Below are 16,564 nucleotides of genomic sequence, written 5' to 3' on the forward strand. Positions count from 1 at the left end.
GGACCAGCAGTGCTGGGAAAGAGACTGTGAGAGACTGTTGGCTGAGGGACGTGGACTAGGAGAGAGACTGAGCGTTCTTCCTGAACTTGAGTTGTAGCCTGGTGCTTCCCTAATAAACCCTGTAATCTGTGAGTTCTGTGTGGCCACTGCAGCGAATTATCGAACCCAGGAGAGGGGTAGTGGGTGCTTTGGGAGGAATGGTTGGTGAAAGGGCTGGAGGGAGGCAGCATGGCTGGCCTTGTAGGAATAGGCCTTACTCTATTGATGGTGATTCTGCCTTCCTCTTGTGGGATTAGAGGAGGTCAGAACATGTGGCCTCCTTGTCGTTTTCGCACTAAGAGAGATGAATTTGTCTGTCAGTTTGTTTACTGTGGTGGCATGCATGTTGCTGCGAGGCTGGAGTCTGTGGTACCAGTGTTTCAAATGCCAGCAGGGTTAACCATGGTGGACAGGTTTTAGTGGAGCTTCCAGACTGAGACAGACTTGGAAGAACAAAGAGGCCATCCACTTCTCAAATAGTTGGCCAGGCAAAACCTTATGAATAGCAGTGAAACACTGTCTGATATATTATTGGACAACTTTGTCAATGGCCCTGAAACATTGTTCAATACAATACCGGAAGATGAGCTCCTCAGGTCAGAAGGCACTCGAGATACAACTGGGAGAGAACTGCCTCATCATAGTAGAACTAATCTTAATGATGTAGATAAAGTAGAGCATTCAGGAACTCCATTTACTGATGTGGCACAACTCAAAATGAGAAGAAACAGGTACAAACATCCATTAATAATTGGAACATGGAATGTACGAAGTATGGATCTAGGAAAATTGGAAGTAGTCAAAAATGAAGTGAAACGCATAAAAATTGATATCCCGGGCATTCGTGAGCTGAAATGGACCAGTTTTGGGCATTTTGAATCAGACAACGATATGATCTACTATGCCAAGAATGACAAGTTGAAGAGGAATGATGTGACATTCATCATCATGAAGCATTTCAAGATCTATGCAGAAGTACAGTGCTGTCAGTGATAGCGTAATATCCATATGCCTATGAGGAAGGCCGGGAGTTCTGGTAGCGTAGTGCCTAAGGCACTTGCCTGCTAACCAGAAGGCTGGCGGTTCAAACCCACCAGCCACTCCTCAGAAGGAAGATGGGGCAATCTATTTCCGTAGTTGATACTGCCTCAGAAACCCAAGGAGGGTTCGCTGACTCGATGGCCCATAACAACAACAAGAACTATGTGAGGAAGGCCAGTTAATACTACTACTATTCAAATTTATGCACCAATACCCAAAACCGAAGATGAGGAAATTGAAGATTTTTATCACCTTCTGCAGACTGAAATTGACTGAACGTGCAATCAAGATGTGCTGATTATCACTGGTGATTGGAATGCAAAAGTTGGAAACAAAGAAGAGTCACCAGCAGTTGGAAAATTTGGCCTTGGTGATAGAAATAACACTGGAGATGCTGTGATAGAATTTTGCAAGACCAACGAATGACACATTGCAAATACTTTTTTACAAAAACACAAACAGCAACTATACATGTGGACTTCACCAGATGGAATGCACAGGAATCAGATTGACTACATCTGTGGCAGGAGGCAATAGACAAACTCAGTATCTTCAGCCAAAATAAGGCCAGGAACACAGCATCAACTGCTCATATGCAAGTTCAAATTGAAGGTGAAGACAATTAAAACAAGTACACAAGAGCCAAAATATGACCTTGAATATGTATCTCCTGAATTTAGAGACCATCTAAAGAATCGATTTACGCACTGAGCCCCTAGAGCCTGGCACTTTGAATTTGGACTTAAAGCCTCCAAACTGTAAGAGAATAAACGATTTCTTCAAGCCACCCCATTTGTGGTGTATTCTTATCAGAGCAGCACTAGGTAACCAGAACACCACAGGATGTGGAATTATTGCACAGTATCATTAATATCACACATAAGTAAAATTTTACTGACAGTGACCGAAAACCAGAGGAATTGTGGGTTGACATCAAGAACATCATACATGAAGAAAACACAAGGTCATTAAAAAGACAGGAAAGGAAGAGAAGACCAAAATGAATCTCAGAAAAGACTCTGAAACTTTCCCTTAAGTGAAGAGTAGCTAAAGCAAGTGGAAGAAATGACAAGGTAAAAGAGCTGAACTGAATGTTTCAAAGAGCAACTTGAGAAGACAGAGTCAGTTATTATAATGAAATGTGCGAAGATCTGGAGTTAGAAAGCCAAAAAGAGAAGAACACACTCAGCATTTCTCAAACTGAAAGAATTGAAGAAAAAATTTAAGGCTCGAGTTGCAATATTGAAAGATACTGCCTCAGAAACCCAAGGAGGGGTCGTTGCAAGTTGGATCCAACTCGAGGACAGTGAGTATGGTTTTTTTGGATGGGCAAAATACTGAATGGTGCAGGAAACATCAAAAGACCATGAAAGGAATACACAGATTCACTGCACCAAAAATAATTGGTTGATGTTCATCCATATCAGGAGGTGGTATATGATCAAGAACCAATGGTACTGAAGGAAGAAGTCATGGGTGCACTGAAGAAAGTGGCAAAAAAACAAGGTTCCAGGATTGACAGAATACCCATTGAGATGTTTCAACACATAGATGGTGTGCTGGAGGCACATGCTGGAGGTTATGCCAAGAGATTTGGAAGACAGCTACCTAGCTAACTGACTGGAAGAGATCCACATTTGTACCCATTCCAAAGAAAGGTGATCCCACATGTGGTGGTTAAGTTTGTATGTCAACTTGGCTGGGCCTGGTTGAGTGGCTGGGGAGCTGAATGTAGTTATTCCCCATGGTGAGATTGGTAATTAACTCCATGGTGGAATCTATTGGAGCACCTGAGTATCTGCTTTGGGTATGTGGTCTGCTTCCCATATATAAGAAACAGCTTTGGGAATGGTCTCTATCTTATGGCACACTTGAACCCTGCATGTAGCTGTGTCATTCAGTGGCCTCCCATGCTTAACTGACCTTGGGACTTTCAGTGGATTTGAATTAATGGCCTGCCATGTGGTTTGGTAACATCAAGACTGTCCCTTTTTACTTGTCAACCTTGGGCTCGTCAGTCTCAGCAGCCAGCAGCTGTCTGAGTGAAGAAAAGCCTGTAGCTTCAGCGGGCGGGGAGCAGGAGGCAGAGCTGAAGCCTAAGGTTGAGGGGCTTTCACCCAGCCCCTAGAGCCTGGCACTTTGAACTTGGACTTAAAGCCTCCAAACTGTAAGAGAATAAACTATTTCTTCAAGCCACCCCATTTGTGGTGTATTCTTATCAAAGCAGCACTAGGTAACCAGAACACCACAGGATGTGGAATTATCGCACAGTATCATTAATATCACACATAAGTAAAATTTTACCGAAGATAATTTAAAGACGGTTGCAGCAGAGTATTGACAGAGAATTTCTAGAAATGCAAGCTAGATTCCGAAGAGGATATAGAGTGAGGGATATCATTGCTGATGTCAGATGGATCTTGGCTCAAAGCAAAGAATACCAGAAAGATGGTTACTTATGTTTTACTGACTACGCAAATGCATTCAATTGTGTTGGGTCATAACAAATTATTGATAACATTGAAAAGAATGGGAATTCCCGAACACTTAATTGTATTCATGAGGAACCTGTACATAGATCAGGAGACTATTGTTCAAACACAACAAGGAGCCACTGCATGGTTTAAAATCAAGAAAGAAGTGTGTCAGGCTTGTGTCCTTTCACCATACTTACTCAATCTGTATGCTGCGTAAATAATCTGAGAAGCTGGACTGTATGAAGAGGTATGTGGCATCAGGATTGGAGGAACGCTCATTAACAACCTGTGATGCATTGATGACACAACTTTGCTTGCTGAAAGTGAGGATGACTCGAAGCACTTACTGGTGAAGATTGAAGACTACAATCTGCAGTATGGATTATACCTCAATCTAAAGAAAACAAAAATTCTCACAATTGGATCAATAAACAGTATGTTGGTAAATGAAAAGATTGAAATTGTCAAGGATTTCATATTACTTGGTTCTACGATCAGCAGCAATGGAAGCAGCAGTCAAGATGTTAGATGACATATAGCATTGGGCAATCTGCTGCAAAGGACCTCTTTAAAGTGCTGAAGAGCAAAGATGTCTCTTTGAAGACTAAGGTGAGCCTTACCCAAACCATGGTATTTTCAGTCACCTCATATGCATGTGAGATCTGAAGAATGAATAAAGAAGACTGAAAAAGAGTCAATACTTTTGAGTTGTGCTGGTGAAAAATGCTAAAAGTACCACGGACTGCTAAAAGAACTAACCAATCTGTTCTGGAAGAAGTGCAGCTGGAATGCTCCTTGGAAGCGAGAATGGCCAGACTTCATCTCACCTACTTTGGCCATGTAAGAAGAGACCATTCCCTGGAGAAGAATATCATGCTTGGTAAATTGGAGGGTCAATGTGAAAGGGGAAGGCCCTCAATAAGATGGATTGACTCAGAGACTACAACGATGGGCTCAGGTGTATCAAGGATTGTGGACCTGGCACAGGACCAGGCAGTGTTTCGTTCTGTTGTTCGTGGGGTCATTGTGAGTTGGAGACAACTTGATGACACCTAACAACAGCAGCAACAACAGTGAGGTTTGGTAATATTGGGACTGTCCCTTTTACTTGTCAACCTTGCGTTTGTCAACCTCAGCAGCCAGCAGCTGCCTGAGTGAAGAGATGCCTCTAGCTTCATGGCCAGGAACAAGAGGCAGAGCAGAAGCTTTCACCCAGCCTCTAGAGCCTGGTACTTTGAACTTTGACTTGTAGCCTCCAAAATTGTAAGAGAATAAACCCCTGTTGGTTAAAGCCATCCTATATTCCTGTCAGAGCGGTACTAGGAACCAAAACAGTATACTTTTGTCTATATCTATATAACTTCAGAACATGAAAGTTACTCATGGTTCATCTTTTATTAGTAACTGCCACCAAAGATTTGACATACGTGTACTCTGAGATTCTTTCATCTCATGGAGCCACTGGTGGGTTCAAACAGCTGACCTTTCATTTAGCATCTGACTGCTTAACCAGTGGACTACCAGGGCCCCTTGTTAATACATGTACATGGTGTGTGTGTGTGTGTGTGTGTATGTATATGTATATATATATGTGTGTGTGTGTGTGTGTATATATATATATATATATATATATATATATATATGGGGGGAAATAAAAACTATTGCCATCGACTCCAACTCATAGCAACCCTATAGAACAGAGTACAGCAGACTGACTCATCTTTTCCCTCTGAGAAGCTATTGAATTTGAACCACTGACCTTTTGGTTAATAGCCAAATGTTTAACCATTGTAACAGCAGAGCTCATGCACACACAAGCACATACATACATACTTATGTATATGTATTTCCACAAATATGGTATTAGTTATATACTCGTCCTCTTGTTTTATGCACTTAATATGTTTTTTTCTCAAGTTGCCCTTAGATTTTTTTTTGCGCTTAATATTTTTTATCTTTTTCTAAATCTATATAAATAAATCTCAAATAATTCTTGTTAATTGCTATACAGAATTTATTGTATGTTATATCTCTATTTATTTAACTAGATACAGAGATTATTATTTTTTTTCTGTTAAAAGCAGTTTGTGGCAAATATTCATAATTATACATATATTTTTGGTTCTGTGTGTGTCTTAAATCTATTTTTTGTTCACATTAACACATTGTGTTACTTGTAACATAAATGTATTCATTAGATAATTGCTGCCAACAACAAAATTGATGCATAAAGAAGTTTATGTGAGCTAATATACAGACCATAGATTCTTCTCTGCATGTGGTTGTTCAACTCTTTCTTTGATTCTCTCTTTACTCTCTCCCTGCCCTAGCACCCTCACAAAATGGTATTCCCGAGTGATATTCCAGATGCCTCATCAGGAGATTGTGGATAGCCTGAAGCTGTGCCTAGTGGGCTCCTTAAAAAAGTTTTACGAGGTGAGAAGGACAAAAATTCTGTGGTTTGATAGTTTGTATACCTGACCACTTTAACAGAAAGGATCCCAAATCAAAGGTGAGTCTCTTAAATAGACTGAAAAGTCTGTTCTGCTCATTGCTGAACAAGCAGCTCAGTGTTAACTCCTTCCAGGCTCCTACTGGTAGAGATCAACTCAGAGCTAAAGCCTTTGATTTGATTTGGTAAGTAATAATTATTTCCCAGATTGTCCATCTGATGACTGTGCACATAATCTTTATGCCCTTATCAAGAAAGCTGCGGCTAACTTTTAGCAATTAAAGTAGTTTATGAATTTACTCAGCTTTTTATGACTATAATTAGGAGCTGACTCTTTTCATTTGGTTGAAAACAAATGTCTCTTTGTAAATCAACTCTGGGACTCCAAAGAATGCTAGCCATGGAGAATAAGCATGTTACTGTCATTAAAGTGATACCAGGTCTGGAACAGTGACCAAGAAAGGTACTGATTTTTGCCTTGGCCAGTTCATCAAAGGAAACCTTGATCAGTGGCTTGCATTTCATAAGTTCTGGGTTGGCCCTTTACACAGAGATTAAACAGCAGGAAATATAATAACTTCATATGATTAAAGTCAGTCTTTAGAAATCCATCATGTATGTTTTCAGAATAACATTTCCTACCCACGTGCTGCTTCAAGTCAATTCCTTGTGGACACATTTCCAACAGTGTATTGCAAATAGTTTTATATTGTTCAGGTATTGTAGTATATATTTTTAAAAGTTGATTATTTTTCTCTAAGAGGTCCATATGATAAGATATGTTGCCACCAAATTCTACTAGGCCTTCTTTTTTCTTGTTCCTTTCCATCAAAATTCTATAGATCGTTTGGGACCTAGCTCAAAGATAACTTTCATGAGACCTTTCCTATTTTTCCCTTTCTACACCATCTCCTAGCCAGAATGATTTCTTTATGTTCTACTCCCCTGGCCCTTTGTTTCTAGTTCTGTGTAGTGATTATCATATTCTGCGTTTTATTAGTTACTTGTATCTTTACCTCTTCCACTAGATTGTAAATTATTTGAGTATTGTTTGATTACTGACAGCTTTGAGACAAATTTTCTTAAAACTTAATGAGTAAAGCAACCATTTATGATGTTAACTGTCAGGAATTTGGGCAGGGCTTAGTGGAGCTTCAGTTCCTTTCCATGTAGCCCCCTTCATACAGTCTTTTCATATGACTGGTTTGGGTTTTCTTTACAACATGTTGGCTGGGTTCAAAGGGTAATCATTTCAAGACAATGAGAAAGCCAGATGGAAGTTACATGACCTTTTATGCTATAGCCTTGAAGTCATGAAGTGTCACTTTCACTGCATTCTATTTGTTGGTACAGTCATAAAGTCTTTCCCAGATCCATAAAATCCAGAAAACCCATTGCCATGTATGGATTCTGATTCACAGCAACCCTTTAGGACAGAGTAGCATTTCCAATGCTGTAATCTTTATAGAAGCAGACTGCTACATCTTTCTCTCACAGTGGGTTGAAACCTCTGACCTTTTCATTAGCATCTGAGCACTTAATCACTGTGCCACCAGGGCTCCTTCTGTCCAGATTCAAGGAGCACTTTCCTTAATGGAGAAGTGGTAAGTTTCTGGAAAAACATGCAGGACTGGAGATACTTCTGTGTCTCTTTGGAAAACACAAATCTTATAATCACAGAGACTGTCTTTACTACTTTTATATTCCTTACAGTACCTTGACACTTGTTGAATTACATTGAATTTGTAGTGCTTAGCTCTGTTCTAAGTCAAATAACACTATTCTAGTTTTTCATTTTTCAATCTGAACCTCAGTATTATTTGTTAAATCCTGTTGAACCATGTCACAGACAAAATTGATCTATATATTTCTAAATCTAGAATAAAACTAAATTATCTAAACGTTCTCTGAATCAAAAGATTTCATTTAACTCAAGGGCTTACTATTACTCTGTGCCAGCTTTTTCCGTTTCTCCAGTTATTCTGCACATAGCAGAAGGAATCTTTAAACTGTTTCATTATGTCTTTCTTTCCCCTTATCCTAATTCCTCAGTGGCCTCAAAACAAATTCAGTCTTAAATTCTAAGGTTTTGACTGCGTTCAGAGTCTCAAATTTTATCTGCCTTAAGAGTGATAGTGGCTACCAGACCTTCCAACACAATACCTCTGAGAGGTTACTTCTGAACATTTTCATCCCCATTCAGATAAATGCTTTTTTCCCCAAGGTTCATTTTCTTCATTCTAAATATTCCATTTAGTCTCCTGGGCTCATGTTCAATGACAATTTCCTGCTTATCATTTTCCTTACATAATTGGCTTTTATCTATTTTTAGAATATTTTATAGCAGAGAAATACATGTAACAAAACATTTCTATTTCAACCATTTTTACTTGTACTGTTCAGTGACATTAGTTACAGTTAACATGTGGTACAATCATTACCGCTGTTCCAAATTTTTTCATCACCCTTAATAGAAACTAAGTACTTGTTCAGTAATACTTCTCTATCTCCATCCCTCCCCTGGCCCTGATAGCTACTCAACAACTTTGATCTCTATAACTTTCTTATTCCTATTTCATATGAGTGCTCGGTGGCATAGTGCCTAAGGCAGTTGACTGCTAACCAGAAGGCTGGCGGTTCAAATCCACCAGCCACTCCTTGGAAGGAAGGTTGGGCAAGCTACTTCTGTAATGATACTGCCTCAGAATTCCAAGGAGGGGTTGCTACAAGTCGGATCCAACTGAACGGCAGTGAGCTTGGAGCTATACCTAGGAGTAGTATTGCTGAGTCATATGGCAATTCTGTGTTTTAACTTTTTGAGGAATCTCCAAATTATTTTCTGCAATGACTACCATTTTGTAGTCCCACCAGCAATGGATGAGAGTGCTACTTTAATTTCTCCAACACTTGTTATTTTCTGTTTTTCTGATAATAATGATCTTACTAGGTGTGAAGTGATATTTTATTGTGATTTTGATTTGTATTTCCCTAATGACTAATGACTTGAAACATCTTTTCATGTGCTTATTGGCTATTTACATATCTTCTTGGGTACAATGTCTATCCAAACCCTTTGCCCATATTTTTTATTGGATTATTTATTTTTTGTTGTTGAATTATAAGAGTTATTTACAGATTGTATTAATTTTAATTTTTACTATTTTTGTTCCAAACTTTTATTGTATGAGTGATACTGACATTATAGAAATATGTTATTTTTTATAACTTTTTATTGCGATTTGGGTGAAAGTTTACAGAGCAAATTGGTATTCCATTCAACAATTCATACACATTTTGTTTTGTAACATTGACTGCAATCCCTACAATGTAGTAGTGCTCTTTCTACTTCTTTTATGTATTTACCATTTCCATTCGTTCTTCTTTCCTATCCCTTCCTGCCTTCTTAGCTTTATCCCTGGGCACATGCTGCCCTTCTGACCTGCCATGGTTGATTATTCTAAGGAGTGTACCTATCTGGTGTAAATGTTTACCTTATCTGCCTGTCGTTTGGCTGGAAGCCATGGGAGTAAGTTCAATTCCAGGCCAGAAGGATGGCTAGAAGCCATAGTCTCAGGGGTTTTACCAGTCTCTATCAGACCAGTAAGCCTGGTCTTTTATGATTTTGAGGTTTATTCCACATTTTTCTCCCACTCTGTCCAGGACCTCCTACTGTGATCCCCTTTCAGAGCTATCAGCAGTAGTAGCTGTATAGTAAATAGTTCTTCTGATCTCATGGTGGTGGAGGAGGCTGGGGTTCACATAGTTTGTTGGTCCTTTGCACAAATCATTTCCTTGCATCTTTGATTTTCTTCACCTTTCTTTGCCCTGGATGGAAGGATACCAGTAGTTGCAGTTTAGATGGCCACTCACAAGCTTTTAAGAACCCAGTTGCTATTCACCAAAGTAGGATGTAGAACATTGTCTTTGTGGACTATGTTATGCCAGTTGGCCTTGGTATCCCCTGAGACAGTGGTCTCTAACCCTGATGCCCAGCAACTCATTCCCTCAAGGTGTATGGATATAGCTAAGAAGTTTTCATAACTTTTCTCCTTGTAGGTTCTATAATATTCATGGATATTTTTGCAGCATGTGTAGATACATATATAGAAATATATGTATCATGAGTATAGTTCCATTTGCCTTCCCATGCTTGTTCAGCTTTATTGTCTATGTATCACTGGTAGATTATTCTTAATTACTGTTATTGTAGGATTGTGTATGGAGTAGTATTTATCTTTGTAGTCTTTAACTCTTTTGCTCCTCCCAGTGTCTCCCTTTGCTTTGATCATTTTGTGCTGACCTCTGCCTTACTGTATACTGCCTTTCACTTCCCCCGATAAAATACACTTCTACCCTCTTGTTGTTGTTATGTGCCGTCGAGTCGGACCTGACTCATAGCGACCCTCCTTGAGTTTCCAAGGCAGTATCACTACAGAAGTAAATTGCCCCATCTTCCTTCCGAGGAGTGGCTGGTGGGTTTGAACCGCCAGCCTTCTGGTTAGCAGTCAAGTGCCTTAGCCACTATGCTACTAGTGATTTATCCTTCCTTCCCCTCTAATCCATAGAAGCTTTCAAGGAATATTTCTTTTTGAGTATAAACCATTTCTTGACTTTTTAGGATAGTGGTCTCACATAAAATATTTGTCCTTTTGTGATTGACTAATTTCACTCAGCATAATATCCTCTAGGTTCATCCATGTTATGAGATGTTTCACAAATTTATCATTGTTCTTTAATGTTGCATAGTATTCCATTGTATATATGTACCATAGTTTGTTTAGCCATTCATTCGTTGATGGCTGCTTAGAATGGTTCCATCTTTTTGCTGTTCTGTATAATGCTGTGATGAACATGGGGTGTGCAAGTGAATATTAAACTTTTTTTTTCCTTTAAATTTTTATTGTGATTTGGGTGAAAGTTTACAGAGCAAATTCATTTTCCATGCAGCAGTACACATACGCTTTGTTTAATGACATTGACTGTAATTCCCCAGTGTAACAGCTCTCTTCCCACTTCCTCCCCATGGTTACCTCTTCCCTGTGTGCTTCCCTCCCATGTACTCTTGCCCTGAGCTGTCCCCCTGTGTAAAGACTGCCTTTCTGATCTCCCATGATTGATGGCTCCAAGGAGTGTACCTACCTGATGTAAATGTTCACCCCATATGCTTGCTGTTCTTTGGCTGGAAGCCACAAGAGTGAGTTCAGTTCCAGACCTGAAGGGTGGCTAGGGGCCATAGATTCAGGAGTCTTACCAGGCTCACCAGACCAGCAAAGCTGGTCTTTTTTTTTTAATAATTTTGAGTTTTGTTCCACATTGTTCTCCCACTCTGTCCAGGATCTCTTACACAGATCCCCCTCCAAGTGGTTGACAGTGGTAGCCGGGCACCATCTACTGCTTCTGGTCTCATGGTCATACAGGCTGAGGATTGCATGGTCTACCAGTCCCTTGGACTAATTGTCTCCATGTGTCTTTGGTTTTCTTCATTCTTCTTTGCTCTGGATGAGAAGAGACCAATCATCTAGATGAATGCTTGTAGTCTTTTAAGGTCCCAGTCACTACTCACCAAAAAATGGATATCCAGTTTTGCTAGCACCATTTGTTAAACAATCTCTTCCCCAATTAATGGATTTCAGCCCTTTGTCAAAAATCAGCTGACCATAGGTTGAGGGATCTATTTCTGGGTTCTCAGTTCTGGTACACTGGTCTTCCTGTGTCTGTCGTTGTACCAAAACCAGGCTGGTTTTTCTTTTTTTAAAGTGTGATTTGAGTGAAAGTTTATAGAACAAATTCACTTTCCATATAGCAGCTCACATACACTTTGTCTCATGAAATTGACTATAATTTACCACAGTGCAACAGCTTCCCTCCCACTTCCTCCCCATATTTACCTCTTCCCTGTGTCCTTCCCTCCGTGCACTCCTACCCCATGAGCTGTCTCGCTGTGCATACACATCCCTTCTATTCTCCCATGATTATTCTCTCCAAGGAGTGTATCTGCCTAGTGTAAACGTTCACCTCATATGCCTGTCTTTTGTTTAGCTGCAAGCCACAGGAGTGGATTCATTTCCAGACCTGAAGGGCAGCTAGGGGCCATAGTCTCAGGCGTTTCATCAGGCTCTATCAGACCAGAAAACCTGGTCCCTTTTTTCTTTTTCAAGTGATTTTGAATTTTGTTCCCCATTGTTCTCTCACTCTATCCGGGATCTCCTACATAGATCCGCCTCCAAGTGGTTGACAGTGATCATCTAGTTCTTTTGGTCTCATAGTCTAGCATGGACTAATTGTTTCCACAAATCTTTCATTTTCTTAATTCTTCTTTGCTCTGGATGAGGGGAGACCCATCATTGCATCTAGATGGCCGCTTGCAAGTTTTTAAGATCCCAGTTGCTACTCGCCAAAGTAGTATATGGAACAATGTTTTGTGTAGTATGTTATGCCAGTTGAGCTTGATGTCCCCTGCGACTATGGTCCTGAGCCCACAGGTCCAACTACTCGCTCCCTCTGGGTAGCTGGCTGTGGCCAAGAAGTAACCACAACTTTGTCCCTTGTCAGCTTTCCTATATACCTGGGAATTCTTACAGAACGTACAGATATACTTGTAGAAACATTTTCTGCTAACCCTATACATAGACATACCTAATAGTTCAGCCTGTCCACCCATATATCAATGTTTGCCTTCATTGACAACACAGTACTATATGTGCAAAAGGGTTCATATTTGTTGCCTATATCTCCCATGCACCTCTCTGTGTCTTCCTCTTCCTCACTGCCACTGTGTTGATTACTCATAGTTGGTACATACATTACCCTTCTCTTCACCCAAATCAATACTTGCCTCTACCTATCTAACAGTGTTCCCTCCTCTTCCCAACCACCCCTGGTAACCAAATTTCCTTGGTTACCAAGGTAAGGAAATTTCCTTCCATTTATAAAACCTACCTTGACTTTTTACAATAACAGACTAATACAATATTTGTCCTTCTGTGATTGACATTTCACTCAGCATGATGTCCTCCAAGCTCATCCATGTTATGCAGTACTTTGCAGATTTTATGTTATTCTTTAGGGTTGCATAGTATTTTGTTGTATGTATCTACCATAGTTTGGTTATCCATTCTTCAGTTGATGGACACCTAAGTTGTTTCCATCTTTTGGCTATTGTAAATAGTGCTGCAGTGAACGTGAGTGTGCATATATCTGTTCTTGTCCTGGCTCTCACTTCTTTAGGATATATACCTAGTAATGGAATGGCTAGGTCAAATGGTATTTCTAATTAGAAGTTTTTAAGGAATCACCCTACTGCAGGGCTTGTATTATTTGACAGTCTGATCAGCAGTGTATGAGAGTTCCAATGTCTCTGTATCCTTGCCAGCATTTGTTATTTTCTGTTTTGTTGAACTTTGCTACTAGTGCTGTGGCAACATGGTATCTCATTGTTGTTTTGACTTGCATCTCTCTAAGAAAAGCAGCCAGACATCTAGGTAAGGAGGCGGGGATGGGGACCCTAGCTCCAACCCCACCAGCCAGGAAAGTGGGGGAAAGGGAAGCCAGAGGCGACAACAGAGCAGAGCAGCAGCCAGGCATCCAGGTAACAGGAGGGAGGGACCCAGGCCTCACCCACACCAGCCAGGAAAGCAGGGGAAAGAGAAGCCAGGGGGATGACAGAGCAGAGCAGGAGCCAGGCATCCAGGGAAGGAGAGGGAGGGACCCAGGCTCTACCCACAACAACCAGGAAAGCAGGGGAGAGAGAAGCCAGAGGTGACGACAGACCAGAGTATCGCCAGGGATACAGGTAAAGGGAGGGCAGGGAGATTTTGAACAGCTAAGCGAGGCAAACTTGTGTGTCAGTTTGTCATACTATTATGGCTTGTGTGTTGCTGTGAGGCTTGAGGCTGTGCCACCAGCGTTTCAAGTGCCAGCAGGGTTGTACACGGTGCACAGGTTTCAATGCAGGTTACAGACTGAGACAGATTAGGAAGAAGGAAGAGGCCATCCACTTCTCAAAGAGTTGGCCAGGGAAAACCTTACGAATAGCAGAGAAACACTGTCTGATACATTACTGGACATCTTTATGACTAGCTTGGAAATTATCTGATACAGTGCAGGGTGATGAGCCCCTTAGGTCAGAAGGCTTTCAAAATGTGATTTGGAAAGAGCTGCATCATCAGAGCAGGACCACCCGTACTGATATGGATAGAGTAAAGCTTTCGAGACCTCCATTTGCTGAGGTGGCACGACTCAAATTGAGAAACAGCTGCAAACATCCATTAATAATAGGAACATGGAATGTAGGAAGTATGAATGTAGGAAAATTGGAAGTTGTCAAAAAGAGAACGCATGAAGATGGATATCCTAGGCATTAGTGAGCTGAAATGGACCGTTTTTGGCCATTTTGAATCAGACTGCCTTATGATCTACTACACTGGGAATGACAGAGGAATGCCATGGCATTCATCATCACAAAGGATATTTCAAGATCCATCCTGAAGTATAGTGTTGTCAGTGATAGGATAATATCCATACGCCTACAAGGAAGACCAGTTAATATGACTCTTACTCAAATTTATGCACCAACCACCAAAACAAAACATGAGGAAATTGAGGATTTTTATCAATTTCTGCAGTCTAAAATTGACTGAACATGCAATCAAGATGTGTTAATTATCACTGGTGACTGGAATGCAAAAGTTGGAAACAAAGAATCACTGGTAGTTGGAAAATTTGGCCTTGGTGACAGAAATAACAGTGGAGATTGCATGATAGAATTTTGCAAGACCAATGACTTACTCATTGCAAATACCTTTTTTCAAAAATACAAACAGTGGCTATCCAAGTGGACTTCGCTAGATGGAGTACACAGGAATCAGATTGACTACATCTGTGGCAAGAGGCGATGGAAAAGTTCAATATCTTCAGGTAAAACTAGGCCAGGAGATGATTGTGGAACAGACCATCAACTGTTCATATGCAGGTTTAACATAAAGACAATTAAAACAAGTCTACAAGAGCCAAAATGTAATCTTGAATATATCCCCTGAATTTAGAGGCCATCTAAAGAATGTATTTGATGCATTGAATACCAGTAACCAAAAACCAGAAGAATTGTGGGATGACATCAAGAACATCACCCATGAAGAAAGCAAGAGGTCATTAAAAAGACGAGAAAAGAAGGAAAGACCAAAGTGGATGTCAGAGGAGACTCTGAAACTCGTCCTTGAACGGAGAGTAGCTAAAGCAAATAGAAGAAATGACAAGATCGAAGAGCTGAACAGAACATTTCAAAGAGCAGCTCAAGCAGACAAAGCCAATTACTAAAATGTGCAAAGACCTGGAGTTAAAAAACCAAAAGGGAAGAACATGCTTGGCATTTCTCAAGCTGAAAGAGCTGAGGAAAAAATTAAAGCTTGAATTGTATTATTGAAAGATTCTATGTGCAAAATATTGAATGATGCAGGAAGCATCAAAAGATGGAAAAAATCTGCAGAGTCACTGTGCTATAAGAACTGATTGATCTTCATGAATTTCAGGAGGTGGCATATGATCAAGAACCAATGGTATTGAAGGAAGAAGTCAATGTTGCACTGAAGGAATTGCCAAAGAACAAGGCTTCAGGAATTGACAGAATACCCACTGAGATGTTTCAACAAACGGATGCGCCCCACTGGAGGCATTCACTCTGTTACTTCAAAAGATTTGGAAGACAGCTACCTGGCCAACTGACTGGAAGTGATCCATGTTTGTGTCAATTCCAAAGAAAGGTGATCCCATAGAATGTGGAAATTATTGAACAATATTATTAATATCACACACAAGTAAAATCTTACTGAAGATAATTCAAAAATGGTTGCAGCAGTATATTGACAGAGAACTTCCAGAGGTGCAAGCTGGATTTAGAAGAGAACATGGAACAAGGGATATCATTGCTGATGTTAGATGGATCTTGGCTCCAAGCAAAGAATACCAGAAAGAGGTTTACTTGTGTTTCATTGACTATGCCAAAGCATTTGATTGTGTGGATCATGACAAATTGTGGATAACATTGAGAGGAATGGGAATTACAGAACACTTAATTGTACTCATGAGGAACCTGTACACAGACCAGGAGGCTGTCATTTGAACAGAACAAGGGGACACTGCGTGGTTTAAAATAAAGAAGGGAGTATGTCAGGATTGTATCCTTTCACCATACTTATTCAATCTCTGTGCTGAGGAAATGATTGGAGAAGCTGAACTATATGAAGAAGAACATGGCATCAGGATTGGAGGAAGGCTCATTAACAATCTGTGATACGCTGACAATGCAACTTTGCTGAAAGTAAGGATGACTTGAAGCATTTACTGATGAAGATTGAAGAATACAGTCTGTAGTATGGATTGTGTCTCAATATAAAGAAAACAAATTCTCACAACTGGACCTATAATCAGCATCACAGTAAATGGAGAATGGTTTCAGTCTCTCTCCATTGAGAGTAATGTTGACTGTTGGTTTTGCATAAATGCCCTTTATGAAGTTGAGGAATGTCCCTTCTATTCCTATTTTGCTGAGAGTTTTGAT

The 16,564-nt window shown here is 40.2% G+C and overlaps 1 protein-coding gene across 1 annotated transcript in view; it reads left to right on the top strand.

The window, feature by feature from the left end:
- The window catches only part of PIWIL2 (piwi like RNA-mediated gene silencing 2), a 109,934-nt gene that overhangs the window by 59,113 nt on the left and 34,257 nt on the right, over window positions 1-16,564 (top strand). Inside the window, exon 19 of the mRNA XM_007950816.1 lies at window positions 5,888-5,993. Coding sequence (XP_007949007.1) covers window positions 5,888-5,993 — 106 coding nt within the window. The remainder of the gene's footprint in view (window positions 1-5,887; window positions 5,994-16,564) is intronic.

The sequence above is a fragment of the Orycteropus afer genome, unplaced genomic scaffold (assembly GCF_000298275.1).
Source record: "Orycteropus afer afer isolate SDZICR_OR568_19922 unplaced genomic scaffold, OryAfe1.0 scaffold00289, whole genome shotgun sequence".
NCBI lineage: Eukaryota > Metazoa > Chordata > Mammalia > Tubulidentata > Orycteropodidae > Orycteropus > Orycteropus afer.